Source organism: Coenobita brevimanus, chromosome 21 (assembly GCF_032717465.1).
Source record: "Coenobita brevimanus isolate Jiangsu-jjx chromosome 21, ASM3271746v2, whole genome shotgun sequence".
Taxonomy (NCBI): Eukaryota; Metazoa; Arthropoda; class Malacostraca; order Decapoda; family Coenobitidae; genus Coenobita; species Coenobita brevimanus.
This window is the reverse complement of record NC_136974.1, coordinates 27,085,864-27,113,200: the sequence shown is the minus strand read 5'-3', so window position 1 is coordinate 27,113,200 and position 27,337 is coordinate 27,085,864. Positions and strand designations below refer to the sequence as shown.

The following is a 27,337-nucleotide window of genomic DNA, read 5'->3' as shown; positions in this document are numbered from 1 at the left end:
TATGGCTGGAGTTATGAGCATTTCATAAGTTATCGACTTCAGTATTATGCCTATCTACTGCTCCAGTATTTTAAGACAGACATTGCTGTATATACCACTGTATTTTCTATATAATATACTTGATGTAAGATATCTGTACAGAATATTTCGTGTTTACAAGGCAGACGAGTGAGACTGCTGTTCAACAGAGAGGTCATTACTTTTTCCATCTGCTCGCGATGGCTACATTCCTCAGAATAATATGGGTTTTGTAAATCTAAGCGCCATGTTATCACTGTGATATTGTCAGGATTTAATATTGGTTACCTGAGATCATGATTCCCAGCCGTGAGAATACCATACGTATACGTAGTCATTTGCACTGCAAGTATCCACAGATTGTTGTCATTAGCGGGTTCAGTTGGTGGGTTGATGGATGGGTACTGAACTACCAGACTTGTTACGGGTGGATAGAATAGAAGTGATATACGTCAGCTGTAGACCCTGATTAAGAGAACTTATGCAAGAAGATGCAAAGCATTTACATATGTACAAAAGTTGAAATACCCAACAGAGCACCACCGACTGAAAGTGCGCAATGCCTCCCTGTATTGCACACTTACAGCAGTTCAAGTCCAACTGTTACAGACATTTTATGAATGGAGGACACCAGTACTCTGGTGTATGGATTATTTTTTTTTACTCATTTGTTTTTCCTTCCTCCGTTCTGTTATTAAAAAAAAAAAAAAACTTGCACTCATCAGCTTGGCAGTGTCAGGTGAGGCAAGTGGTTTAATATAGGGGACATCTGTACTAAAGACAGAACTGTTAGAAGTAGGATATATATCATCTGGACATCTGCCACACAGGAAGGTGGTGTCACTCTATTGTTAAGAAAAGAGTTACGTAAGAGCTCTACTGGAATGCATCCTATAGACGAAAGAAAAATATTTACTGTATAATGAAATACCCTTAACATCCACAAATATTTATAGTACTTCTCGAGTGTTGATCCTACATATTGAAATAATGGTGATTTGGTAGATATTGTTATATATGGTGCTCTACTTTTTTTTTTTTTTAATCACTGGTTAGTTAGTGCTATCAGTTCACCTGATAAACCTTCTCGAATGTCCATTATCTTAGTTACTCACAACCAGTACTTCAAACATTTTGTAGTGGAGTGTTCAGCGTCATTCTGACACCACAGTAGCTGCCGTAATTACGGTTTTACGTAGTATCACATAAATAACATGATTAAATGGCTCTATAACGTAAATGATGTTACTAAAAATTATACGCACCGAATTCAACTTCCAGGAGCTGCGGTGCCTCAGTCGGTAGCACAGTCGCCTCCCGAGTTTAGAGTTCGAAATCAAACCTTGGCTGCAAGTAGTATTCCCTTCCTTATGTCTGCACCCTGTCGGTTCTGTCGATGCCATATATTGACCTAACATACACAAACGTAGTCATGGCAACACCTCGACTTTTCACAGATATCGCTATTCCTACAGACACATTTTCTATCCCAATTCCTAAAGACACATTTTCTGTCCCTGTTTCTACAGACACCCTTCCACCATTCGTACTGCGTCAGCATGGGTAAGGATCACTTCTACCACCCTACCTCTGAGAAGGTTCGTTTCTGCACTGAACCAAATATGGACTGACAGCAATAGACAGATGCAGAATCCTACTTACACCTGTTGATAATGTAATATGATATGCATCGTAAGATCGTGAATACCAGTAAACCATTATGCACAAAATAAGTTCTAGTGTAGCTAATACAATGACGCCTCAGTCTACAGTATCAGAATAATCAAATACGTATCCCAGGCATGGAGGTCTGTGGTAGGGAGACAGGTGTGCCAAAATGACTGACCAGACGTGTTACATACTCGTACATCATCTATTCTCTAGTGTTTGAGGAGTCCCGTGAGAGAGAGAGAGAGAGAGAGAGAGAGAGAGAGAGAGAGAGAGAGAGAGAGAGAGAGAGAGAGAGAGAGAGAGAGAGAGAGAGAGAGAGAGAGATTTATGAGGGACTGTACTTACTGTCAACGAGTACTTTCATGGCTAACCTCACAGGTATTTTCATCTGAGCAAACCTGTGATGCAGTGGGTCGAAAACATAACGATCAACCCTTTAACACTGCCACCAGATGATGTGTTCAGCTGAGCGAAATCCTACCAGAGGGTCAGGGGTGGGGTGGATTGTCAGTAGTAACAATAATCCTCTCCAGGTCGATGTTACAGATGAACTCCTTGGCGATAAGTTGGCGGCTCTGAGCCTGCGTCGCCCATAAGGTGTTCAAGTGGTCAAAGGTGAAGCTGCTGAACTGTGGGGCCCGCACGATGCTGGAGGCGTTGATTGCAGTCAGAAGGTTGTTGGCGAGAGACATTATGAACGAAGACACACTGCTGTGGAGAAGAAGAAGGCTACATGTGAGTTATCAGTACACTCGGCTCCTGTGATACAATCTCAGCTGTATGAAATGGTTTTGCATCACCCAGAATAAGAGTTGTACTGACCATGAAAGAGTTAATGGTGCTGGTCCAGTGTTTACGCTCAGGTTCGTATCATTCCCTCACAGCTGAATAAAAGCATCTGACATTAACTAGAATACAATACTAGATTTGTCCTGATCTTGTGAGGGTTAGGAAAGACAAGTACTTTGTGTTAAGACCCAGTCCTCCCCTAAATTACGACCAGTAGTAGTGAGTTGTTTCAGGGTGCAAAATGGAAACACACCTGGCAGGGAGGAAATGGTCTGGCAGGTGGTGGATCATGTTGTGGTGGAGGCCCAGGAAGCTGAGTTTTGTCATGTGTGTGAGGCTCGGCACGGTGGTCAGGCGATTGTAGGAAGCGTCGAGGCTGGTGAGGAGAGTCTGGCTGCTGAGGTCTGGCAGTTTGGTGATATTCCCGTACATTATGTCCAGGTACCACAGCTTCTTCAGGGCCGTCAGTGCATCGTCTGCTATTTCGGTGGCGTAGTTTAGTTCCAGGATTTCCAAGTTCAGGAGATTTTCATGTGTCAGGTCGTGGGAGGGGAACGCGAAGGGAGTGGAGAACTGAATGATCCTGACGTCTTCGTGTACCTGCCAGGAACAAAAATCACCCTTATATATACCGCAGCTGATCTTACTTCATTCTTATGGCTTGTCCGTCTCTCTCCTTTGTGACGCATTATACCAAAAAGCTTGATCTACGGTCAGAAAAACTTACCAATCCTCCCTCAGTTTAACAAATATTAGCCAACAAAGGCAAGAGAAAAGCAGAAAGGGTAATATATGAAGCAAAATTTGTCCTTGTGTATGTACCTGCCAGCACTGGGTGGGTACGGCCTCGCCTGGTTGCTCACACCTCCAGATCCTGTCGTCATCCCACCAGGTGCACGGACAGCCATCACTCCTGGCCTCCACCTGCAACAAAACAGGTATGACAACACAGATCCGTGTTACCACCTCTGTACTATCAACAACACAGTGCTGTCGTCTCGTCTGCCTTTCTCACCATGGACTTTGAAGATTAGTCTGTGATGCAAACAACTCTAATGACACTGATATGTGGCCAAGCAATCTAAGTAACTACCTATAGATTCACCGGACTGATCACAAAACCATGGAGAGAATAATAGGGGAGGCAACAACACTTCTGTGGCCAATAGTCAACAGAGTAATTAGTTATCCATGAATTTTTAAAAATTCAGTTATACATTTTTCCCGGTATTATTATGTTTGTATTTTTCAATAATCAAACATTCATACTGATGACACACCATTTCCCTGCAATGCACGAAGCAACGGAAAAACAAACCCTTTTCTGTATCCTCTTACTTTCTCTATACTTTTTTCAAAGCCTAAAGTGGCTGCTGTGTATATGTACGCAATGACTCATCTTGCTATCGTGTTCCTGAACTTGAATCTTCAGAATTCTCTACTCTCTGGCTTCGGCTATCCTGTCATTCTCTGACTAAATATATCTGTGCTGTTTACCTATCCTCTTATTCTACTGGCTACGAAAAATGCTTCGACTATCTTACTTCTAAGATGGAACACATCCTATCAATTTCTCCTTTCTCTGAAATCTCCATAATAGGTGATTTCAATGTTCACCACCACCTTTGGCTCTCCTCTCATTTCACTGATCCACCTGGTGAACAAGCCTACATCTTTTCTATCCTTAATGACCTAAAGCAGCTTGTGCAGCACCCTACCCGTATCCCTGACCGCCTTGGAGAGAGTTCCAACATACTTGACCTCTTCCTTACAACTAATCCTTCTGCTTACACTGTTAATCTTTTCTCCTTGTTGGGCTCCTCCGATCATAACCTTATTATCTTAACCTGTCTTATCGCTCTAGTAAGGCTTGTAGTTCCTTCCAAGGAGCAATGGCTGGGGCACTTTGGAGTTGCTGATTGGGAGGCCTTCAAGCAGTAATTCTTTGATTTTACATGGAATGGTTATTGTTTCCATGGCCGAGACACATCTGAGTGTGCCCTGCTCATTACGGAGGTTATTCTCTCGGGCATGGAAGCTTACATTTCTTTCTCATATCCTGTGACGAATGCAAAAAACCTTGGTTTAATCACGCTTGTTGTAATGATGTTCACAACAAGAAGACCAACAAAAGGTACCGGAACCAACCAACCCCTGAATCTCATCTTTTTTATGCTTCTGCCTGGAATCGTGCTAAGTCTGCCCTTCACTCTGCTAAAAGTAATTTCAAATATACTAAATGCTCTGAACTCTTGAACCCAAATTCTTCCTTCTCCTTCTGGCATGTTGCCAAAAACCTTTCTAACAGCTTTGCCTCATCCTTCCTCCCTGCTCTTTTCCACTCCGGTGGCTCTGTAACTACTGTATATCTTCTACTGATAAAGCAGAACTCTTTGCTCAGACTTTCTCCTCCAGTTCCACCTTAGACGATTCCGGTGCTGTTTCTCCATCACTTCTCCCGTCTGACTTCCTCATGGCTGACATTGAAATGTCTTCTATTGATGTATTTTCTGCCATCACTGGCCTCAATAGTAACAAGGCATATGGTCCTGATGGAGTCCCTCCTGTTGTCCTTAAGAAATGTGCTTCTGTGCTTACACTCTGCCTAGGTAAACACTCCCGTCTTTGCCTGTCAACTTGTATCATTTCTTCTTGCTGGAAGTTTGCTCTTAGTCGTCAGCCTGTCCCAAAGAAAGCTGACCATTCTCAGCCTCTAACTATCGGCTAATTGCTTTTAACAACCTGTATTTCAAAAATTTTTCAGTCTGTTCTTAAAAAATAATTTAAAGCACATCTATCACAACCTTTCAGATCGTTAGTATGGGTTCCGCCAGGGATGCTCCACAGGCGATCTTCTCGCCTGCATTTCAGTCTCCTGGTCATCCTCCTCTTGGGACTTTGGCGAAGCCTTTGCCTTTGCACTTGACATCTTAAAGACTTTCGGTCGAGTCTGGCATAAATCTTTGGTTTCTAAACTGCCCTCTTACGGTTTTTATTCTTCCATCTGTGCCTTCATCCCTGGTTTCCTTTCTGGTTGTTCTATAGCTGCTGTTGCAGACGACCACCGTTTTTCTCCTACAACAATCAATATTGGTGTTCCTCACGGCTCAGTTCTATCACCAACTCTCTTCCTTTTATTCATCATTGACCTTCTAAGCTGTACATCTAACCTTATCCACTCATACACTGATGACTCCTCCCTTCACCTTTCCACCTGCTTCCCACAGCGTCCATTTCAACAGTTACTTCAACAAACAAGGGATGAGGCTATGGCACACCTAATGTCTGACTTGGCTCATATCTCAGATTGGGGTAAAAGCAATGCTGTTGTTTTTAATGCATCAAAAACTCAGTTCTTACATCATTCAACCTGACAACATCTTCCGCAGGAGTATCCTCTAATTTTTAACAATATCCAACTCAATCCTGCATCGTCTTTAAACATACTTAAAGTTTCCTTCTCTTAGGACTAATCTTGGAAAGATCATATTACCTCTCTTATAAACTCTGCTTTCCAAGAGATTAGGTGTGCTAAGCTGACTCCATCCTTTTTTTACTCCTGCACAGTTGTTGACTTTACACACGGGTTTTATTCGCCCCTGTGTGGAGTACAACTCTTATATATGGGAAGGCTCCCCACATACAGTTCTTCTCAACAAGGTTAAGTCAAAGGCTTTTCGTCTCATTAAGTGTCCTCTTACTGGCTCCCTTCAACCTCTGTTTCTTTACCGCACTGTTGCATTTTTATCTCATTTCTATCGCTGCTTCAATGGTCACTACTTGTCTGAACTGTGTGCTTGCATCCTTGCACCACTACGGCGAGAACGTAGCACCCGTCTAGCAACAAACTCTCATCCCTTTTCTGTCAAGCTCTAAGGCAAGAGTTAACCGTTACTCTCAGTCCGTCATGTATGCAACAGGTCAGCTCTGGAGCTGTCTCCATTTGTTCGAATTTCCTACTTCCTATGATCTTCAGTCTTTCAAACGCAGAGTCCAGACATCTCGAAGTAACGGGTCTTGAACTGGCTCTCTGTTATCTTGTTTTTGTTTTTTCTTGGAAGGAGCAATCTTGCGGGCTCATGGCCTTTAGTTCCTTCTTTCTTGCATCAATATATATATATATATATATATATATATATATATATATATATATATATATATATATATATATATATATATATAGCGCCTGGTGGTTTAGTGGGTAATTATTGTGCTCCAATCGGATTGAGCCGGTGAAGATTTATATCCAAGGGGCGGTTGGGGTTTATTGGTCATGTAATGCCACTCAGGGATGAGTGAGGCTGGTCCTCTCATCTTAAATGTCAGGACCAACTTGCCTAGCCCAGGGCTGCTACGCTCCTCATGGGGCAACGTAGGACTGGATGATGAATGATATATATATATATATATATATATATATATATATATATATATATATATATATATATATATATATATATATATATATATATATATATATATGTATGTATGTCATCAGCCGCAGCAGCTGAGTGTCCACTGCAGGACCGGCCTATCCCGACCGAAGTGGGGACGATACAATCTATGTATCTTTACCAAGTGGCTTAGGTTGTCTGGTAGAGATTGTGTGTAGGGTGAGAAGCGCATGTAAATGAGACTGTCATGTTAGAGTGGCTTTGGATGTGTGTGTAGTCTGTGAACCAAGTGTAATCGGCCCATGCAAGCTGACTGGGTGCAAGCATGCTTTATAGTACGCGACACTGGTTCAGCCACAGCATCCCTTATGTCCTCCAATGCAGTACGTGGCCGAGTGAACACTCTCAAAGTTAATTACCTTGGCTGGGAGTGAACCCTCGTTCTCCCATGCACAAAGACTAACACTCTACCACTGTACCACAGAGGCCATATAAATATATCATCATCATCATCATCATCAGCCGTTTGAGTATCCACTGCAGGACCGGCCTATCTCGACCGAAGTCGGGACGATACAGCCACTTTATCACTACCAAGTGGCTTAGGCTGTCTAGTAGAGATTGTATGTAGGGTGAGAAGTGCTTGTTAGTGTAATTGTAGTGTTGGAGTGGCTTTGGATGTGTGTGTAGTCTGTGAACCAAGTGTAATCGGCCACCGCAAGCCGACTGGGTGCAAGCATACTTTATAGTAAGCGACACTGGTTCAACCACAGCACCCCTGGTGTCCGCCAATGCAGTACGTGGCCGGGTATATATATATATATATATATATATATATATATATATATATATATATATATATATATATATATATATATATATATATATATATATATATATATATATTATTACGGAACAGAGAAAGATAACATTACACTTTAAGTGAGAATACTAAGAGTCACTACTGTCCCGTAAAGTTCCAGGTTCAAAACAAAAAGAGTTAGGTAAAATTACAAGTTAAAGTTTAATGCTCAAACTAACAACAAAACATTCAGGACTCATAAGGATAATGTAATGGCAAAAAACAGGTTAAATATATGGTTAACTGCAATAGCCTCCACTAACACGAAATTAGCAAGAGCAAATTTATCTAAGTCAGCCCTGATAAAATGAGATACCAGATAATGCTCAGTGAATGCCAGATATATTATTATAGATACAAAATATTATTAATGATGACTGACATAAAACCCAACATTAATCAAAAACCTCACTAGGCCCAAGAATCAACCTTATGCTACACAGTACAAGAAAAAATACAACAGTTATACTCAAATTACACACAGCTGCTAGATGTTTGGAGATTTCTTGAGCACTCACAATTATAATATCTGTACAGGGGAGGACAGAGATGTGAACAAAATGAGGAGCAGATCTAAGTGGCAATGATGCAGAGACTGAGCTCATTATATAGGGGCCAGGAGAGCTTGATACAACTTGTAAGAAGGACGCGCAAATGAAGCCATAGGGACAAAGAGATGAAAATCCCGCACTGACAACAGAAATGATGACTTACTTTACTATAACGGTAGAAGGGGGGGACTGAGGCAGAACACGCTCGTGATCAAACATGCAGCATACTGTGCGTTAAAATTACACAAAGGATGATGAAATCATAGGCTATGTAACACCTCCCCACAAAGAAAAAGAAATTTACAAAGGAAATTTCTTATTACTCTAAAACAATCTGTCTAAAGTCTAGATAAGCAATCTGCAATAACATTTTCTTTCCCCTTGACATGTTGTATGTCTAATGAATACTCCTGAAGAAGTAGACTCCATCTTGTCAATCTCTGATTTTTATCTTTAAACTTACTAAGGAATTTCAGTGGGTTATGATCGGTATAAATGACTATGGGGTCAAAACCAGAACACAAAAAAAAATGAAAAATGCTGTAAACCCAAAATCAAGGCCAAAAGCTCTTTCTCAATAGTTGAGTAGTTCTTTTGAGGTGGAGTGAACTTCTTACTGTAATAAGATACAGGATGTTCAATACCCTGATCATCCTCTTGCAGCAAAACAGCCCCAGCTCCTGTATCACTTGCATCAACAGCCATCTTAAAGGCTTAGCAAAATTTGGAGAGTGAGCACTGGCTGACTTAATAGAATAGCTTTAAGTTTGTTGAAAGAGGATTCACAGTTATCAGTCCAGACAAATTTAACTCCCTTTTTCAGTAGGTCTGTAAGTGGTGATACAAGAATAGAAAAGTTAAGAACAAATCTCCTGTAATAACCTACCATTCCCAAAAATCTTTGTAGCTCCTTCCTACTTTTAGGTCTGGGAAGATCACTTATAACCTGAACCTTAGCTCCTGGTGGTGCAACATGTCCATCACCAATTACATACCCAAGGTACTGAACTTTAGCTTGACCAAACTCACACTTTGATAAATTAGCTACAAGATTAGCATGAACCAAACGGTCAAGAAATTTACTGACATGGCATAGGTGATCTTTCCAGTTGTCACTGAAGATTAATACATCATCAATATAAACAACACACCCTGCCAAACCCTCTGTTACAACATTCATGAGCTTCTGAAATGTGGCTGGTGCATTCTTCATACCATATGGCATTACCGAACATGCAAAAGCCTTTCCTAGTGTTACAAAACATGAGATCTCCCTAGCACGTTCAGTCATAGGTACTTGCCAGTATCCCTTTAACAAATCAAACTTACTTATGTACCTAGCCTTTCCGATCTTGTCTATGCAATCTTCCACGCGAGGAGAGGGTAAGTGTCTGTTTTGGTTATCTGATTAACACGTCTGTAGTCAATGCAAAGCCTCTGTGACCCACCTGGCTTAGGGACTAGAGTGACAGGAGAACTCCACTCGCTCTGACAGGGCTCAATCATCTTGTGGTCCAACAGGTAGCCAAGCTCCTTCTGGATGAGAGGAACTTTCACTGGGTTCACACGGTAAGGAGGCAATTTAATTGGCTTTGCGTCTCCAACATCGACATCATGCATCAACACAGTGGTTCTTCCTGGAGTAGCACGGAACACTTGCGGGTACTCCTGCAGTAATGCCGAAAACTCCTGCCTTTCCTTGGGAGGTAGATGAGAAAGCTTAGTCTGGAGATCATTCATGATATCAGGATTCTTCCCCAAACTATCACTCAGGCTCATGCTGCATGGGAGAACTTCACTTGTAGACTCGGGTGGAACAGCTACAGAACAGACTGGATTATTTTCGTCCCGCCTGTGATATAACTTTAGCATGTTGATGTGACATAGTTGCTTGCTCTTTCTACGATCTGGTGTGGCGATGACATAGTTGACATCACTGAGTTTCTTCTCCACGAAATAAGGGCCACTAAACTTGGCTTGAAGAGGTTGCCCATGAACTGGTAGCAGAATCAAAACCTGATCTCCTGGCTGAAAGTGGCGTAACCTGGACTTCTTATCATACCAAGTCTTCATCTTCTCCTGAGCAGCTCCCAAATTCTCTCTCGCCAGCTGTAAAGCAGTGGACAGCCGTTCTTTGAACTTCATCACATACTCCAGCAGGTTGATGTCATCTTCCTCCGACAGCCAGCATTCCTTGAGTAACTTAAGGGGTCCTCTTACTTCATGGCCAAACAGTAGTTCAAAAGGTGAGAAGCCCAGTGATTCATTTGGAGATTCTCTTGCGGCAAACACAACGAATGGAAGACCTTTATCCCAGTCTTTCTGATGTTCCAAACAGTATTTCTTGAGCATCGATTTGAGTGTTTGATGATATCTCTCCAACGCTCCTTGGGTCTGGGGATGGTAAGCTGAAGACGTGATCTGGGTGATGCCCAACTCTTTCAGAGACTGCTTGAAAACATTCGACATGAAATTACTTCCCCGGTCTGACTGTACCTCCTTGGGCAGGCCAAACTTTGTGAAGAACCCTAGCATTTCCTTAACCACGTTCTTTGCTGAGATGTTTCTAAGTGGAATGGCTTTAGGATAACGAGTAGCCATATCAATCATGGTCAACACATAAGAAAATCCTGAAGAAGTCTTAGGAAGAGGGCCCACAATATCCACCAACACACGGGTGAAAGGCGCCTCAAAAGGAGGAATGGGAACTAGAGGTGCAACCTTTTCGGTCTGATTACACTTCCCCACAACTTGACAGGTGTGACAAGACTTACAATACCAGGAAACATCCCTGAAGATACCTGGCCAGTAGAAGTGTTTCAAAATGCGTGCCACAGTCTTCCTCACTCCAAGGTGTCCTGCCAAACTGGAATCATGAGCCACTCGAATGATATCCTGCCTACAAACACGAGGGATGACAACTTGATGTACAACCTCCCATTCACAGTCGGCTGATGCTGTTGGGGGTCTCCACTTCCTCATAAGTACTCCTAACTTTACATAATAACAAGTAGAAGCACCGGCTGACTCTTCTTCACTGTAAGCAGAGTTAGCTAGACCTTTCAACTCAGGGTCAGCAACCTGCAACTCAACCAACTCTTGACGAGACAAATTATCAACACTACGGGGTACTGCCTCATCTGGTGAGTGGTCCAAATTAGCAAGAAAAGTGTCAGCTAGGATAACATCATCATCATCATTATCCTCTAAATCACCAGTAACTTTAGACTTAGCCCTAGTGACAGCACATGCAGGGAACACATCAGGGACATCACAATCCTGGGACGCAGCCACTGGCTCACTAGACAACTGAGGAGCTGGACACACTTGACTTCCACCAATATCATTTCCAAGTAAGAAAGTTACACCTGACATTGGGAGTGTCTCAACCAACCCAACCATAACGGAACCATTAACAAAACCAGACTCTAAATTCACTCTGCACAGAGGGACAGAGAAGTAATTATTCCCTACACCTTGTAAGATTACAGTTTCATCAGAGGAATTAACATTAGAGCCTAGAACACTAGTCAGCATAAGGGATTGGCAAGCACCTGTATCACGATATATTTGAACTGATTTCCTGTCATTACTGTCCAGAGGACTGACAAAACCATCAGACAGGAAATTAGCACATGAACTCTTGAGAGTGTCACCCACGTTACTGCTCCAAAAGAGGAGCTCCATCATGAGAATTTAAGTTACCCCTCAAAGCAGGTTCAGTTAACTCAGTTAAAGAATTCTGGGAACTCTCAAGAGTGGACACTAGACCAATTGACTGAATATTTAAAGACTCCTTTTTGTTCACATCACGCTGTCTCCTGAAACATCTCTCTCCGTAGTATGACCAAGCTTACTACAATAAGTACATTTACTTTTCTGAAATCTAGAGTGAAGCTGGTATTTACTTCCTGAGAAACATCATCCTTATTCTCTTTCCTGTTACCTGTACTCTGAGTGAGGCAACGTACTTACTCTCAGCTTTCCCTTTTTCTCTAGAATATCTCTTGTGAGTGAGAACATACTCATCAGCTAAAACTGCAGCATCAGACAAATTATCTATTCTTTTCTCATCAAGATATAGGCTTACATCTTTATAAATACACCTCTTGAAATCCTCCAGCAAAATCATCTGCTTAAATTTACCAAAATCAGAATCCACATTCTTAGAATTTAACCACTGCTCTAACAGATCTTCTTTGATTTTTGCATACTCAACATGGGATTGCTTATCTTGCTTGTAAGTTGTCCTAAATTTTACTCTATAAGCTTCAGGAACAAGCTCATAGGCCTTAAGAATCAAGCTCTTAACTACATCATAATTATCACATTGATCCTGAGGCAAAGATGCATAAGTTACTTGAGCTTTACCAGTGAGAACAGTTTGAAGGAGTACTGGCCAATACTCCTTAGGCCAATTAAAACCTGTAGCTACCCTCTCAAACAACTGAAAATACTTTGTTAAATCAGATTCATTAAAAGGAGGGACAAGTTTAACATTTTTAGCCACATCAAAATCATCAGAGCTAGATGATCCAGTTCCACCTTGTTTCATGCGATACTCATGGTCTGCCTGAATCCTGGCAAGTTCAATTTGTGCCTGTATCTGTGCCTCCTGAATACGAGCCTGAGACTCCGCCTCCTTAGCATTTGCCTGAAATTCAGCCTCCTGAATACGACCCTGAGACTCCGCCTGCTTAGCATTTGCCGTTCGTTCGTTCGTTCGTTTAAAGATTTCCTGCACATATAGTGCAGGCCGGGCCATACGTTAGCCCGGTCAGTGGGTTATGGGCTGGTTAAAAAATAGTAAGGGGGGAGGACAGGGCCTGGGGATTACCCAGCACACACGTCCTGTCTCCTGACTGGCTTTGTGGTGTGTGTGAGCATTTGCCTGAAATTCAGCTTCTTTAGCACGAGCCTCCTGCAGAGCTGGCTGTAACTTAGCTAATTCAATCTGCGTTTGCTCATTTGGAGGAGTTACATTAAACAAGCTTTTATTAATCATGCCAACAATTTGATCTTTAGAATGATGAGAGTGAACTGCAATTCCCAATTGTTGAGCAACAAGCTTAAGTTCATTCTTTGTTCTGTTTTCTATATCACACACTGTTTGCACATTTGACAAAAAATCTTTGGCTTCATCAAGTGTAGTAATAGTAGACATCATGAATAAGTAACAAGTCACAAAATATCGAGCAATATCCTTATGATAATATCCTGAATATCCTGATAAGAGGTCGCCAAATTTATGTTACGGAACAGAGAAAGATAACGTACACTTTAAGTGAGAATACTAAGAGTCACTACTGTCCCGTAAAGTTCCAGGTTCAAAACAAAAGAGTTAGGTAAAATTACAAGTTAAAGTTTAATGCTCAAACTAACAACAAAACATTCAGGACTCATAAGGATAATGTAATGGCAAAAAACAGGTTAAATATATGGTTAACTGCAATAGCCTCCACTAACACGAAATTAGCAAGAGCAAATTTATCTAAGTCAGCCCTGATAAAATGAGATACCAGATAATGCTCAGTGAATGCCAGATATATTATTACAGATACAAAATATTATTAATGATGACTGACATAAAACCCAACATTAATCAAAAACCTCACTAGGCCCAAGAATCAACCTTATGCTACACAGTACAAGAAAAAATACAACAGTTATACTCAAATTACACACAGCTGCTAGATGTTTGGAGATTTCTTGAGCACTCACAATAATAATATCTGTACAGGGGAGGACAGAGATGTGAACAAAATGAGGAGCAGATCTAAGTGGCAATGATGCAGAGACTGAGTTCATTATATAGGGGCCAGGAGAGCTTGATACAACTTGTAAGAAGGACGCGCAAATGAAGCCATAGGGACAAAGAGATGAAAATCCCGCACTGACAACAGAAATGATGACTTACTCTACTATAACGGTAGAAGGGGGGGACTGAGGCAGAACACGCTCGTGATCAAACATGCAGCATACTGTGCGTTAAAATTACACAAAGGATGATGAAATCATAGGCTATGTAACAATATATATATATATATATATATATATATATATATATATATATATATATATATATATATATATATATATATATATATATATATATATATATATATATATATATATATATATATATATATATATATATATATATATATATGGATGCAGTAAGGAAGAGATGGGCAGAGTATTTTGAAAGATTGTTAAATGTAGAGGAGGAAAGGGTGGCTGAGATTGTGGCGGATGGAAGGGTGCAAGGAATAAACGTGTTGGGAGAGTTGAATGATTCTTTGATCACGAAGGAGGAAGTGGAGAAGGCAGTAAAGGAGATGAAAACAGGGAAAGCTGCAGGTATGGATGGGTGTGCTGTGGAATGCCTGAAGGGTGGTGGAGTGACTATTGTTGACTGGTTGGTAAGATTGTTAAATGTGTGCTTTGAGAAAGGTATGGTGCCAATTGACTGGGCAAGTGCTTGTGTGGTCCCGTTGTATAAAGGCAAGGGTGATAAGTATGAATGCACTAGCTTTAGGGGTATAAGTCTGTTGAGTGTTGTAGGTAAGGTGTATGGTAGAGTGTTAATTATGAGAGTTAGAGAGGGTACAGAGGGAGTGATTGGTGATGAGCAGTGTGGCTTTAGGAGAGGGAGGGGATGTGTTGATCAGGTGTTTGCTGTGAGACAAGTGTGTGAAAAGTATTTAGCGAAAGGCAAGGATGTGTTTTGGGCATTTATGGATTTAGAGAAAGAGTATGATAGAATTGATAGGGAGGCTTTGTTGACTGTTTTAAGATTGTATGGACTTGATGGTAGGTTACTAAAAGGGGTGAAAAGTTTTTATGTAAATAGTAGAGCGTGTGTAAGAGTGGGAAATGCTGTGAGTGATTGGTTTCCCGTGAGAGTGGGGCTGCGACAGGGATGTGTGATGTCGCCTTGGTTGTTTAATATTTACATGGATGGTGTTGTAAGGGAGGTGAATGCAAGAGTTTTAGGTGGTCTGAGTCTGGTAAATGTTGATGGTGGAGAGTGGAATCTGAAGCAGCTGCTGTTTGCAGATGATACTGCACTGGTGACTGATTCAGAGGAGAGATTGAGACAGTTGGTAGAGGAGTTTGGAAGGGTGTGTGAAAGGAGGAAATTGAAAGTAAATGAGAATAAGAGTAAAGTGATGAAGTGTACGAGGTTGATAGATGGTAGGGGGATGAATATAGTTTTGAATGGTGAGTTGCTTGAGGAGGTAGATTGTTTTAAATATCTAGGGTCGCATGTTGCTGTGGATGGAAGAATAGATGCAGAAGTGAAGTTTAGAATAAATGAAGTAGGAAAGGTGATGGGAGGAATGAAAAAAGTGTTTAAATGTCGTTCGCTTAGAATGGATGTAAAGAGAAGGCTGTATGAGGGTGTTGTGGTACCGACTGCATTATATGGGGCTGAAACATGGAATATGGGTGTAGCAGAGAGGAAAAGTTTGAATGTAACGGAGATGAGGTGTCTGAGGAGTAAGTGTGGAGTGACACGTATGGATCGGGTGCGAAATGATGAAGTGCGAAGGAGAACTGGAGTTGTTCGGGAGATGGCTGGTAGAGTTGAGCACAGGGTGTTGCGATGGTTTGGGCATATGGAGAGAATGGATAATGAGCGATTGGTGAAAAAGATAACTAGATCTGATGTGAGAGGTGTAAGGCTGAGAGGAAGACCACAAATAGGATGGATGGACAGTGTGAAGAGAGCGCTGGATGCGAGAGAGATGTCTGTTGAGCAAGGAAGAGTGGCTGTGCGTGACAGAAATAAATGGAGAGAAATTGTGAATGAATAAGTGATGACGCAGCCCTGAGGGGATATTCTCCCGCATTTGGTCTGATCAGCTAGTCAGATCAGGTGCGGGTAAGGGGATGGATCTATTATGATGTGGCAGGGGTAAACCAGTTCTGCTGTCGGGCCCTGCTGCGGATGTCACTGATTGCATTAGCAGTTGACCCTTGTGCGGTGTGGTGCGGTGAGGATCTGTCCGTTCTCCCCTTTGGGGCTAAGATGCGAATGAATGTGTTTGAATGGATGAGTAAATGGGGAGTGTGTCGTCCTGTCTCGGCTACTTCCCTTTCCTTGAGGGAAGCAGCCTATGTATATATATATATATATATATATATATATATATATATATATATATATATATATATATGTGTGTGTGAGTGTGTGTGTGTGTGTGTGTGTGTGTGTGTGTGTGTGTGTGTGTGTGTGTGTGTGTGTGTGTGTTTACTTACATTCAATCCTGTAAAACTGTATTAAGGTCGCGTCTGTATGTCCGCTCGTCTATCTGCCTGCCTGTAATATGAACTGTTTGGAGTAGCACGCAAAAGCTCCATCAGTAAGAACTGTTAAGTACCCTTTGCTGAGCGATTTAAGCTTAAGAAAAATTCCGTAAAACCAAATGTCGACTGCGTACTTGTGTCATACCAGAATAGCCGCAAATATTCCACTGAGTAGCTAGACAGAACATTCCATATACTGTAAATACAGCTATTTCAGATTTTGTGTCCCTACGTGTCAAGTGGGGTTGGTGGAGGATTAGTGCCCCTCCCTGTAAAACAATTAACTCTAAGCCCTTGGCCACCCTGTTTGGGATACATGGCGTCTGGCAATGAATGAATGAATGAAATGTTTGTAATGCGAACTTTGTACAGAGAAAGAGAGAATGACGCAAAAACGTTAAGATGTATCAACTAACTTCAAGAGCAAAATGTGTTACGTAGCCTTTGGAGTATACTCAAAGCCAAAAAATCTTAGGAAACTCTACCGGTCTCCTTTATAGCTGTAATAAAGAAAAAATCGCATTCCATTAGAGGCAGGTGACAGGATATTTCAACATTTCCAATAAGAGTGCTACATGGCGAACCCAAAGAGAGGCAGAAGACTATTCTTTGGCGAAGCCAGAGTGATACCGAAGACCTCTGATATCTATATCTATTTATCTATCTGTTTACCTATCTATCTATCTATCTATCTCTCTATCTATGCGTATACTGATGTGTACAAGGAAAAAAAGAAACACAAAATATCCCAAGTGGTTTGGTGTATTCACGTCTTTGCTCATAACGCCCTCAGCAAAATATGCCTATCGTCCGAGTTTCATTTGAACTTGTGAAATGTACGTGAGGAAAATTACCAGTTGATCAGTTTAAGTTACTACCCCGTCCACAAAGTATGGACATAAGGTCTTCACGGAAATAGTGTTGTTCTGGCAGGAGCAACTGTATTTGTTGCCTACAATAACTTTTAATGGATATACCATTCCGGACACCACGTACGGTATCTACAATGAAATAAAACACGTGCTAATATTTTCCATTATAGTTTCCCGCCTACAAGTGTTCCATGCCTCTCGATTCCAGCAATTTAAATCCAAGTGACTGAAGAGATATTATGAGACGGAAAAAAGACCTGACTTCGATCGCCTAGTTAAAAGACAATGGTAATACTGTTGAACGAAGAGAGAGTGTGCGGGAGGGCGAGCCTCTGACACCCAGGAATCAATCATTACTTCGTGAACACCAAACATCGAAAGAGTAACGCGTCTTAGGGGTTGAGTGGGTGGAAATATGAGCAGAAGTCAGACACAGATGGATCTATTAACCATTTTGCTGCGATGGGGCAAAATTGCTAACAGTGATATCCATCCACCTTTTAATTCAACTTTTTCATGATATTTTGAAAAGTCAAATTACCGAGTTTCGAAAGTCACTGCTCACCGTCTCTTCAGCTGTATTAATGAGGTTACTCAGAAATATATTCAGCAACAGTACTCTTTATTACACTCTTGCTGCCTCCAGATGATTTTGTTGGCTCAGGAGAGGCTTTTCGAACTGATGTGGTTAGATTTAGCCTTCATAAATCCCTTCAGCACAGTAAAGGTTGCAAAATCGGCTGGAGGTGGCGAGCTGGTACAGTCAGGTTTGCTATTCCAGTCTGTCTACGTCACACTTGTATCCTACTAGTCACTTTCCTCCCTGACGCAGTATATCAGAGCGAATCCTCTATGGACAAAGAAAAATTCCAGGCCTCTCTCAGTTTTGGAATATTACTCAAAGACAAGTGAGAAGCAGAAGAGGTGAAATATTCGGCGAACATTTGTCCCCTCAGTGCCAACAAACTATAAACAGCTTGTAATATCCTGCGTCATGTATTTTTGTGCCATTTTGAGTACGTAGGGACAGCGAGGGTAATATCTGCATCTACAGTGGCAGACAAGAATATTACTCCGCATCTTTTGTCGAACACATAGTAAACTCTTATGTAATATTCTGGGTTGATAGAGATACCACCATCCTCATGCCTGCTTCTGTCTCCTTATAGCACGTTAACTCTCTCATGATCGGCACAACTCTTATATTTTATACAGGCTAATGGTAGATCATTTCATTCAGGTGTGAGTGGGTCATAAGGGCCTGAGTGTTATTAGTGCCACCTCTCAGGATCAATACAACTCTAGTTCTTCATTCTACGTAATGATAGGCGAGTTTCTTTACCTAAATGTGGGTAACAAGACCACTTAAAATTTATCGTTCTTTTTACGTTATTCAGGAAATAGCTGTGTCGAGATAATAACAACAGGGATAACAGATAAAAGAACAATAAAGTGCAACAGATAAGATAACGGATAAAAGATGCATAGTAGTCTCCGCAGTTGATATGGACCATCGGGCTGATTAAACTCGTCTGGCGTTAGCTGGAATAGAATACTAGAGTTGTTCTAATCATGAAAGGGTTAATGTTTGTAGTAATGACACCTTGGCTCCTGTGACTCACTCTCAGCTGAACAAAACCCTCTGGTGTTAGGTAGATTAGAAGAATAAAGTTGTCCCGATCACTGTTGGGTTAAAACAATATACACAATATAGTATAGAACTAGACAGCACTCAGAGAGCACATACCCCCGCCAATGATGTCGCCATTAAAAAGGATCCGGATTTGGATCCGTGGATATAGGATCTGGATCCGCCCCCAAACTTAATCATTTCTTTTCTTGGTCCATGGCCCACCTGTCCACAAGATTTCATTGAACATCATTGAGAACTTTTGGAGATATTGTACGATATACTCCGGATCTGGATCCGGCTCCGCCCCCCAAATTTAACCAATTCTTCCTTGGCCCATGGCCCTCCATTCCACTGAATTTCATCAAATTCTATTCATAACTTTTTGAGTAATCAGGGATCCGGATCCGGATCCGGATCCACCCCAAAATTTAATCAATATCTTCTTGGTCCAGGGCGCACCTTTCCACAAAATCTCATTGAAATTCAGTGAGAATTTTTGGAGATATTGTGCGGGATACTCCGGATCTGGACCCGGATCCGGCCCAAAATTTAATCATTTCTTCCTTGGCCCATGGCACACCTTCCACAAGTTCATCAAGTTCATAACTTTCTCAGTAATTCGGCTAACAGACAGACAGACAAACAATCAAATTAACAAACCAACGCAGGCAAAAACATAACCTCCTTGGCGGATGTAATAGTAAAGGAATATGTGAGATAAAAAGTTTGTGTGTGTGTGTGTGTGTGTGTGTGTGTGTGTGTGTGTTTTCCTTATCAATTACGCTCGTCTGCCATCCTCCACAGCTCACCTCAGTTCCATCCTGGAGCGTGTATTTTCGCCGGTGAAAGAGGTCCTCAGCACCTGTTCCCTGACAGTTTATTTTTGCATGTGGTACTTTCATATTCTCTTGTACGCCATTTTTGTGATCAGTTTCAAAGCTGAAAACACAAAAATTACGTAAAACGGCTTCTACGACGGGCGCGTAGCACCCGTCTAGCAGCAAACTCTCACCCCTTTTCTGTGCAACTCTCTAATGCAAGAGTTAACCGTTTCTCCCAGTCCTTCATTTATGCAACAGGTCAACTCTGGAACTGTCTCCCTCTGTCTGTATTTCCTGCTTCCTATAATCTCCAGTCTTTCAAATGCAGTGTGTCCAGGCATCTCGAAATGAATGGATCTTGAATTTGGCTCTCTCTTGTATCTTGTTTTTCTCTTGGAAGGAACAGTTTTGCGGGCTCATGGCCTTTGGTTCCTTCTTCCTCACATAAAAAAAAAAAAAAAAGCTATGTATACTCTGCAAATATATCACTAAGGAAGAGTCTTATAAATGCAATGTGTTCAGACATCTCAAAATGAAAGGATCTTGAATTTGGCGCTCTGTTATTTTGCTTTTTTCTTGGAGGGAACAATCTTGCAGGCCTCTGGCTTTTCGCTCCCTCCTCCTTGTTTAAAAAAAAAATCTTAAGGTAACAAAAAAACAGGCCCTGGAGTTGTGTTCTGGGCAGGGCAAGAGGTTTTATACAAGTGTTTCTGGCATTTGGTTCCTTCTTCCTCGCATAAAAAACAAAAAACTTCTTCCTTATCTGTTTAGCTCGGCACATTGCATCTACCATTCCATTAATACTTCCGTTAGTGAAGACGAAAGTTATGTATTCACCCATGCCTGTTTGTCTGTTTGTGTATATTATTCTAATGGCTAGGTGAACAACGGGTAAAGGAAAAACTGATTATATTTTGAGGTGGATCCGGATGTGGATGTAGGAAATGAATTATGAAAATCGCCACAGCGCCGCAGCTACTGGGTGATATGGCACCGAAGCACTGAAAATGGTACAATTTTTGGTGTTTCGGCGCATATGCAGGGGAAAAAAATTATTAGTATTAGCGAAGGTATGTCCATTCTGAGACTGCATGACATGGCAAACTAAAACCGTAGATTTAAAAGACTATGTAAGACTAAAACAATTCATTTGGATGGAATGTTGACTTACTGCAGCGAATCAAAAATATATTAGCTCTCTCTGAGGGCTCTTTGGTGTACTATGTTTATTATCTAAGCCGGCATTAAAAGATATCTGTAGGCACCATAAAAGATAATACTGAAACCTACATTGCTAAGGAAGACGAGCAAGAAAGCCTCCTTAGCCGACCAGAATACATTACAAGGAGTTTTGATATCTTGGCCATTAGGCCCTTCACTTGGATGACGTATTGTATATCTTACTCTTGCCATCCATAGACGATTTTATTCAGACTAGGGGAGACTTCTCGAACGGTCTGGATCCTTTTATTGTTTGTATTATGCCACAGTCATATGCACTCATTCTTGGAAGTCACAATGAGCGAACCGAACAGTACACAATAGCGTACTGAGTCCACAGGGGCAGGGGGCATAAAAAAATCCAGTAGGCAAGATAATCAAAAGCTGTTCTCGTTGTGATGTAGAAAAATTGATTTCAAGGCGATATTGTTGATTGAATATCCTAAAATTCGTTCCATATTTTTTTTTTTTAGCGATATAAAACTCTGATTACTAAAAATAATAATCGGTTCATGGTTCCTAATAATTCACTGCACCATACACACACACAACACCTAATTTCGGGATGACTTTGCTGCATACAAGTTTTCCATAAAATAATTTTGTAAGGTTTTGTAAGGTATTTATTAACCATTTAAAATTAAGACATCTGAAAATTCCCGACTCTTTTTCCAACACTTGCCTTTACTTTTTTTTTCTTTTAAGTTTCCATACGAGGATTTCAGACACCATAAGATTCTTGGTAAAAATAAATGAAACAAAGTAATTGGATACATTCTTTTTTCTGCGGATTATCTTCGAGCTCGCTCCTACCCCAACGTTCCGAACTAGAGGGCGGAAGATTTTACCGAGTTTACTGGGAATTCTATTTAAAAAAATTCTAGGTGTAACTGTTAAGTAGAATACCAGAACTGTGTGTCTTACCCTGGGAAGAAAGAAAATAAGAAATTAACTCACCGGGAGACGTAGAATTAGTGTCAGTATTAGTAAGAGAAGTTATTGTTGTTGCTATAATCCTAACTTCATCTGAAATGTGAGACCAGTAGGCTACAGACTTTTTCATGCAAGAAAGAAGAAACGAAAGGCTAGAAGCCTGCAAGTTTGTTCCCTCCAAGAAAAAATATAAGATAACAGAGAGCCAAATTCAAGTACTGTTCATTTCGAGATCAATGGACACACTGCGTTTGAATGAATGGAGATCACAGGCAATGCGAAATACAGACAAAGGAGGACAGTTCCAGAGATGACCTGTTGCATACATGAAGGGCTGGAAGTGACGGTAACTCTTGCATTAGAGAGCTGGACAGAAAAGGGATGAGAGACGCGCCCGCCGAATTAGTGGAGGGATGTAAGCAAAACAGACAGTTCCAAAGAAAAGTAACGACTGAGATAGCGATGGAAAAGAGGTAAAGATGCAACAGTGCAGCGAAGAGACAGAGGTTGAAGGGAACTGGTAAGAGGAGGAGAGTTAATGAGATGAAAAACCTTCGACTTCACCTGATTGATAAGAGCTGTATGTGGGGAGCCTCCCCACACATGAGACTTGTACTCTACACAGGGGCGAATAAAACCCGTGTATAAAGTCAACTACTGTGCAAGGGTAAAGAAAGCACGGAGTCGGCTAAGCACACCTCATCTCTTGGAAGCGGATTTTACAAGTGAGGTAATATGATCTTTTCAAGACAAATCCCGAGAGAATGAAACCCCAAGTTTGCTTAAAGATTATGCAGGATTGAGTTGGATTAAAAAAAAAAAATTACTATTGCGGATGATTTTGATAGGTCGAAAGATGTAAGAACTGAGTTTTTGATGCATTAAAAACAAGATTACTTTTACGTCAGTCACAGATATGAGCCAAGTCAAACATTAGGTGCACCATAGCCTCATTCAATGTTTGTTGAAGTAACCGCTGAGATGGACGCAGCGGAAAGCGAATGGAAAGGTGAAAGGTGGAGTCATCAGTGTATGAGTGAATAGGGTTAGATGTACTGTACTGTACAGCTAAAAAGGTCATTGCTGAATAGAAGGAAGAGAGTTTGTGATAGGACAGAGTTCTGAGGAACATCACTATTGACAGTGGTCTATAACAGCAGCTACAGAACGACCAGAAAGGAAGCTACAAAATAAAGGCACAGATAAAAAGATAGAAACCGTAAAAGGAGAGTTTGGAAATTAAAGATAAATGGCAGAGTCGATCGAAAGCCTTTGAGATGTCAAGTGCAATGGTAAAACTTTCGCCAAAGTCCCGAAAGAATGATGACTAGGAGTCTGAAAGGACGGTGAGAAGTTTGCCAGCGGAGCGTCCCTGGTGAAGCCTGTACTGGCGACTGGGAAGAAGGTTGTTGTGCTTTAAAAATTTTTTGACAAGAATATATTAAAAAACTTTAGAAATACAGGATGTTAAAGCAATTGGGTGATAGTTAAAGGGCTGGGAATAGTCACCCTTCTTTGGGACAAGCAGAATGAGGGCAAACTTCCAGCAAGAAGGAAATGAACATGTTGACAGACAAAGGCGAAAGAGTTTGCCTAGGGAGGGTGGAAGCAAAAAAGCACAGTTCTTGAGGACGGCAGGAGCCTTCTTAGTATAGAGGCCAGTGATGGCAGAATATTCATGAATTGAAAAAAAATAATTGTCAGCCATAAGGAAGTCAGAGGTGGGAAAATGATGGAGGAACAGCACCGGAATCGTCTGAAATGAAATTGGAGGAGAAAGTCTGAGTGAGGAGTTCTGCTTTATCAGTAGATGAAACAGCTACAGAGCCATCAGAGTGAAAACGAGGAGGGAATGATGATGAAGTAAAGTTGTTAGAAAGGTTTTTGGCAATGTGCCTGAAAGAGAGGGAATAAGTTAAGTCAGAGAGTTCAGAGCATTTAGTACGAATGATATTTTTAGCACAGCAAAGAACAGACTAAACATGACTCCAGGCAGAAATATAAAAGAGATGGGATTCAGTGGTGAGTTCGCTCTGGTATTTTTGTAGGCGTTCTCCTTGTGGACAGCATTAGAATAAGCATGATAGAACTTTTTTTTTTTTTTTCTTTTTTTTGCATAGTCAGAGGATAACAGAAAAGAACGTATGCCTCCACTCCCGGGAGAATAACCTCCGTGATGAGCGTGGCACACTCAGACGGCTTGAGGCCATGGAAGCAAGAAACATCACTGGGAAAATCAAAGAAGTACTAACTGAGGGCCTCCCAATTAGCATCAACAAAATGCCACATCCACGCTTCTTGAGAGGGTCCATAGGTCTTACTGGAGTGATAGGACAGGTTGTGATCAGAGGAGCCCAACAGAAAGAAAAGATTAATAGTGTAGGGAGAAGGATTTGTTTAAGAAAAGGTCAGGTTTAATGGAACTCTCCAAGGCAGTCAAGGATATGGGTAGGGTGCTGTACAAGCTGTTCTAGGTCATAAGGATAGGAACGATGTAGGCTTGTTCACCAGGTGGATCAGTGAAAGGAGATGTTATCCAAATGTGGTGATGAAAATTGAAATAATCTAGAATTGAGATTTCGGGGAATGGAGAAATCGATAGTGTGTGTTCCCTCTTAGAAGTAGGGTAGTTAAAGACTTTTTCATACTCAATAGAAGTAGCACACAGCACAGACATATTTAGTCAATGAATGATAGCATAGCCGAAGCCTGAGGGTAGAGGATTCAAAAGATTCAAGTACACGAGAGCAAGCTGTGTTTTTGCGTACATATACACAAGAGCAACTTTTGGCTTTGAGGTACGTATAGAGAAAGCAGGAGGATGCAGAGAAGGGTTTGCTGTCAGTCGCTGCAGACAACTGAGTATCGGTGAGGAAGAGAAGGTGAGATTTAGAGGAAGAGAGGTGGTGTTCAACAGTGAGAAAATTAGAGGAAAGGCCACTAGTGTTGCAGAAATGAATAGTAAATGAGTCAGACAATGGTTCCATGCATTTCACTTGGCCGTCACCGGGAGAGGGGAGGATGGTGGGGCCTTTTATTGTCCCCCTGACCCTGGGGATTTCGAGGCTGGGTGTTGAGATGCCATTATTTTATATTTAGAATAGGAAGTGTGATGTGTAATGTGCATGCGGTTTGGTGCTGACAGTTGGAGGAAGTTGTATAGGAGAGTATGCTGGCCTACTCTCTGTGTTGCTGGAACAATGAAAAAGTTAAGCAAAGGGGATGGTCAGAAGCAAGTCCCGAGGGCTGATGAAACGGGAGCTCCAGTTTTCCCTGTCATCAGCTTTCCATCCACCTTAGGAATACCGCCCTGTTCGACTGGTGCTACAGTCTACACGTGCTAAAGTTGCCTCCTTCCTGCTGTCCGACATCCTCTCTTCAGGAGACAGAGAGGGAGTTATGGGGCGTTTGCATAACCAGACAGCCAAGCTGCCCAGGTAAGACAGCGCCACCGCCAGAGCGCGCCCCACCAGGAAGAAGAATAAGAAGATACACTTACCGGAAGAAGAAGCAGGAGACCGAGAAGGAGCGTGAGGAAGAACTGACTAGGAAATATACTATGTTCCATTGTAAAGGGAGAATTAAACTGAACGTAGCTGTGGTCTAGCGTTGTGTGCTGGTGTGATAGCAGAAACAATGGACGTTGGTGTTGACACTGGCATCATATATCAGGAGTCAGGGAGATTACCGACATTATCGCTTTATCATCTATCAAAAACACTGCCATTGTGCATGTGTGTGTGTGTGTGTGTGTGTGTGTGTGTGTGTGTGTGTGTGTGTGTGTGTGTGTGATAAGGAAAGCACGCAAAAATTCTCTCAGATTACGACACGTTATCTTGATTACAGTTCAGAGTTTTACTTGAGCTGTGTGTAAAATAATGCTTAGGTAGATTGCCCGTGGTCTGAAATTAAACAAGTTCTCTTCCAGGCTAAGGCAGGGATCCTTTTGACAACATGAATATCCTTAAAAACAGACTTTACTGATCTTTCACCAAACTCGCCGAAGTGTCATAAAAACTCCAATTAGCATCAACACACCAGTTCTCAATGAGACAGCTATTGTATGGTGGGCATTAGTACAGACTTGCTCAGCTGAAGTTGTGTGGCGTGCGGAAAGACTGCTGGACCTCAGGGAACAGACTAAGTCTGTGCGTAGAGAGTGAAATATAAAAAGAAATCCTAAATGATCAGTATCGTTAGCGAAGTCCCAAGAAAAATAATTTGCTTTCAGCTTAATGTACACCCTCCGCAGGGGTGACAAATTTACCTCGGAGAGACACATTCAGAACTCAGTACCTGCTTAAATGAACACAAATAGACGTTAGGTACCACAGAACAACAAACGCATTAGTCACGCACATCGACGAAGAAAGACACCTACCGAAGTGGCAAGAAGCTTAGATAGTGGTAAGAAACTTAAGTAGGCAACAAAGAAAAGTAATAGAGGCACTGTTCACAGCCACGAACAACACCACCAACCAAAGAACAGGGGACATAAAATGGCCATATCAAGCAGCACCGATGGCAGCCATGGAGAGAAAACCCACTAGACGTGAGCCAGGATAATGGGCCAGAGAGCAGCCTTGTCACCTGGACTGTGGGCTGGGAGATAAATGGGCCAGATTTCACCTAATGTGTCATTCCTCTGATGAAACTTTTTCAGCAAAACTAGTCAGGAATAAACTTTGATTCAACCTCGTGTATCCTTCATCCACCATTCCCCAGCCTGACACAAAGTCACATGAATACCTGACTGCGCTCTGTAATGTTACGCGGTATGCAGGCTAATCACATCTAATATTAATAAGCAGGCCATCAACGACTTTCATAAATTGGCAGCTTGCTTTAAAATGGCGATTCAAGCTTTAGCAGCCCGGCTAATTATGAACTTTGTATTTCATGCCGCCCATCGTCAGACGATTTTTTGCAACTTAGACAAAAAAAAAAAAAAAAGAAAAAAAAAAAAAGCCTACTGGTAAAAGGTTAACAAAACACAGGCCACATTTGATAGTCGCACCCACGCCTGGATTATTCGAAGGGGAAAGAAATAATCAGATACTGTCTGAGTACTTTAAATGACACCTCCATGGGTAACAGGCTGTCCCTATACACTTTACAGCTCAGTGTTCTGTCCTGCCTCTGTGTGTTATATTTACTGCTGTTCTGGCACGACTGAAGTATGCAGTCACGCTAAGCACCACACTCACTTTAGACATCCCTGCACACCCCAGACGCACACCCCAGTGCTCTTTCCAACCC

At 41.6% G+C, this 27,337-nt stretch overlaps 1 protein-coding gene across 1 annotated transcript; it reads right to left on the bottom strand.

Annotated features, from left to right (window-relative positions):
• Window positions 1-2,177: 2,177 nt before the first annotated feature.
• LOC145392126 (uncharacterized) lies at window positions 2,178-24,288 on the bottom strand. Its single transcript, XM_080266577.1, has 5 exons — window positions 24,248-24,288; window positions 19,913-20,042; window positions 3,301-3,402; window positions 2,732-3,078; window positions 2,178-2,400 (listed from the first exon to the last, which is right to left on the bottom strand). The coding sequence occupies exons 1-5, from the start codon at window positions 24,286-24,288 to the stop codon at window positions 2,178-2,180; spliced, it is 843 nt and encodes a 280-aa protein (XP_080122703.1).
• Between the last annotated feature and the right edge of the window lie 3,049 nt (window positions 24,289-27,337).

What these genes read in the sequence shown, in the direction of transcription:
- LOC145392126 (XM_080266577.1), bottom strand. Translation starts at nt 24,288, where the DNA reads ATGGCCTCAAGCCGTCTGAGTGTGCCACGCTCATCACGGAG. An exon ending in CGCTCCAGGATGGAACTGAG is followed by an intron (nt 3,403 to 19,912) that starts GTGAGCTGTGGA and finishes GTTTTGTTGCAG; the next exon opens with GTGGAGGCCAGGAGTGATGG. An exon ending in GACCATTTCCTCCCTGCCAG is followed by an intron (nt 2,401 to 2,731) that starts GTGTGTTTCCAT and finishes TCTTCTCCACAG; the next exon opens with CAGTGTGTCTTCGTTCATAA.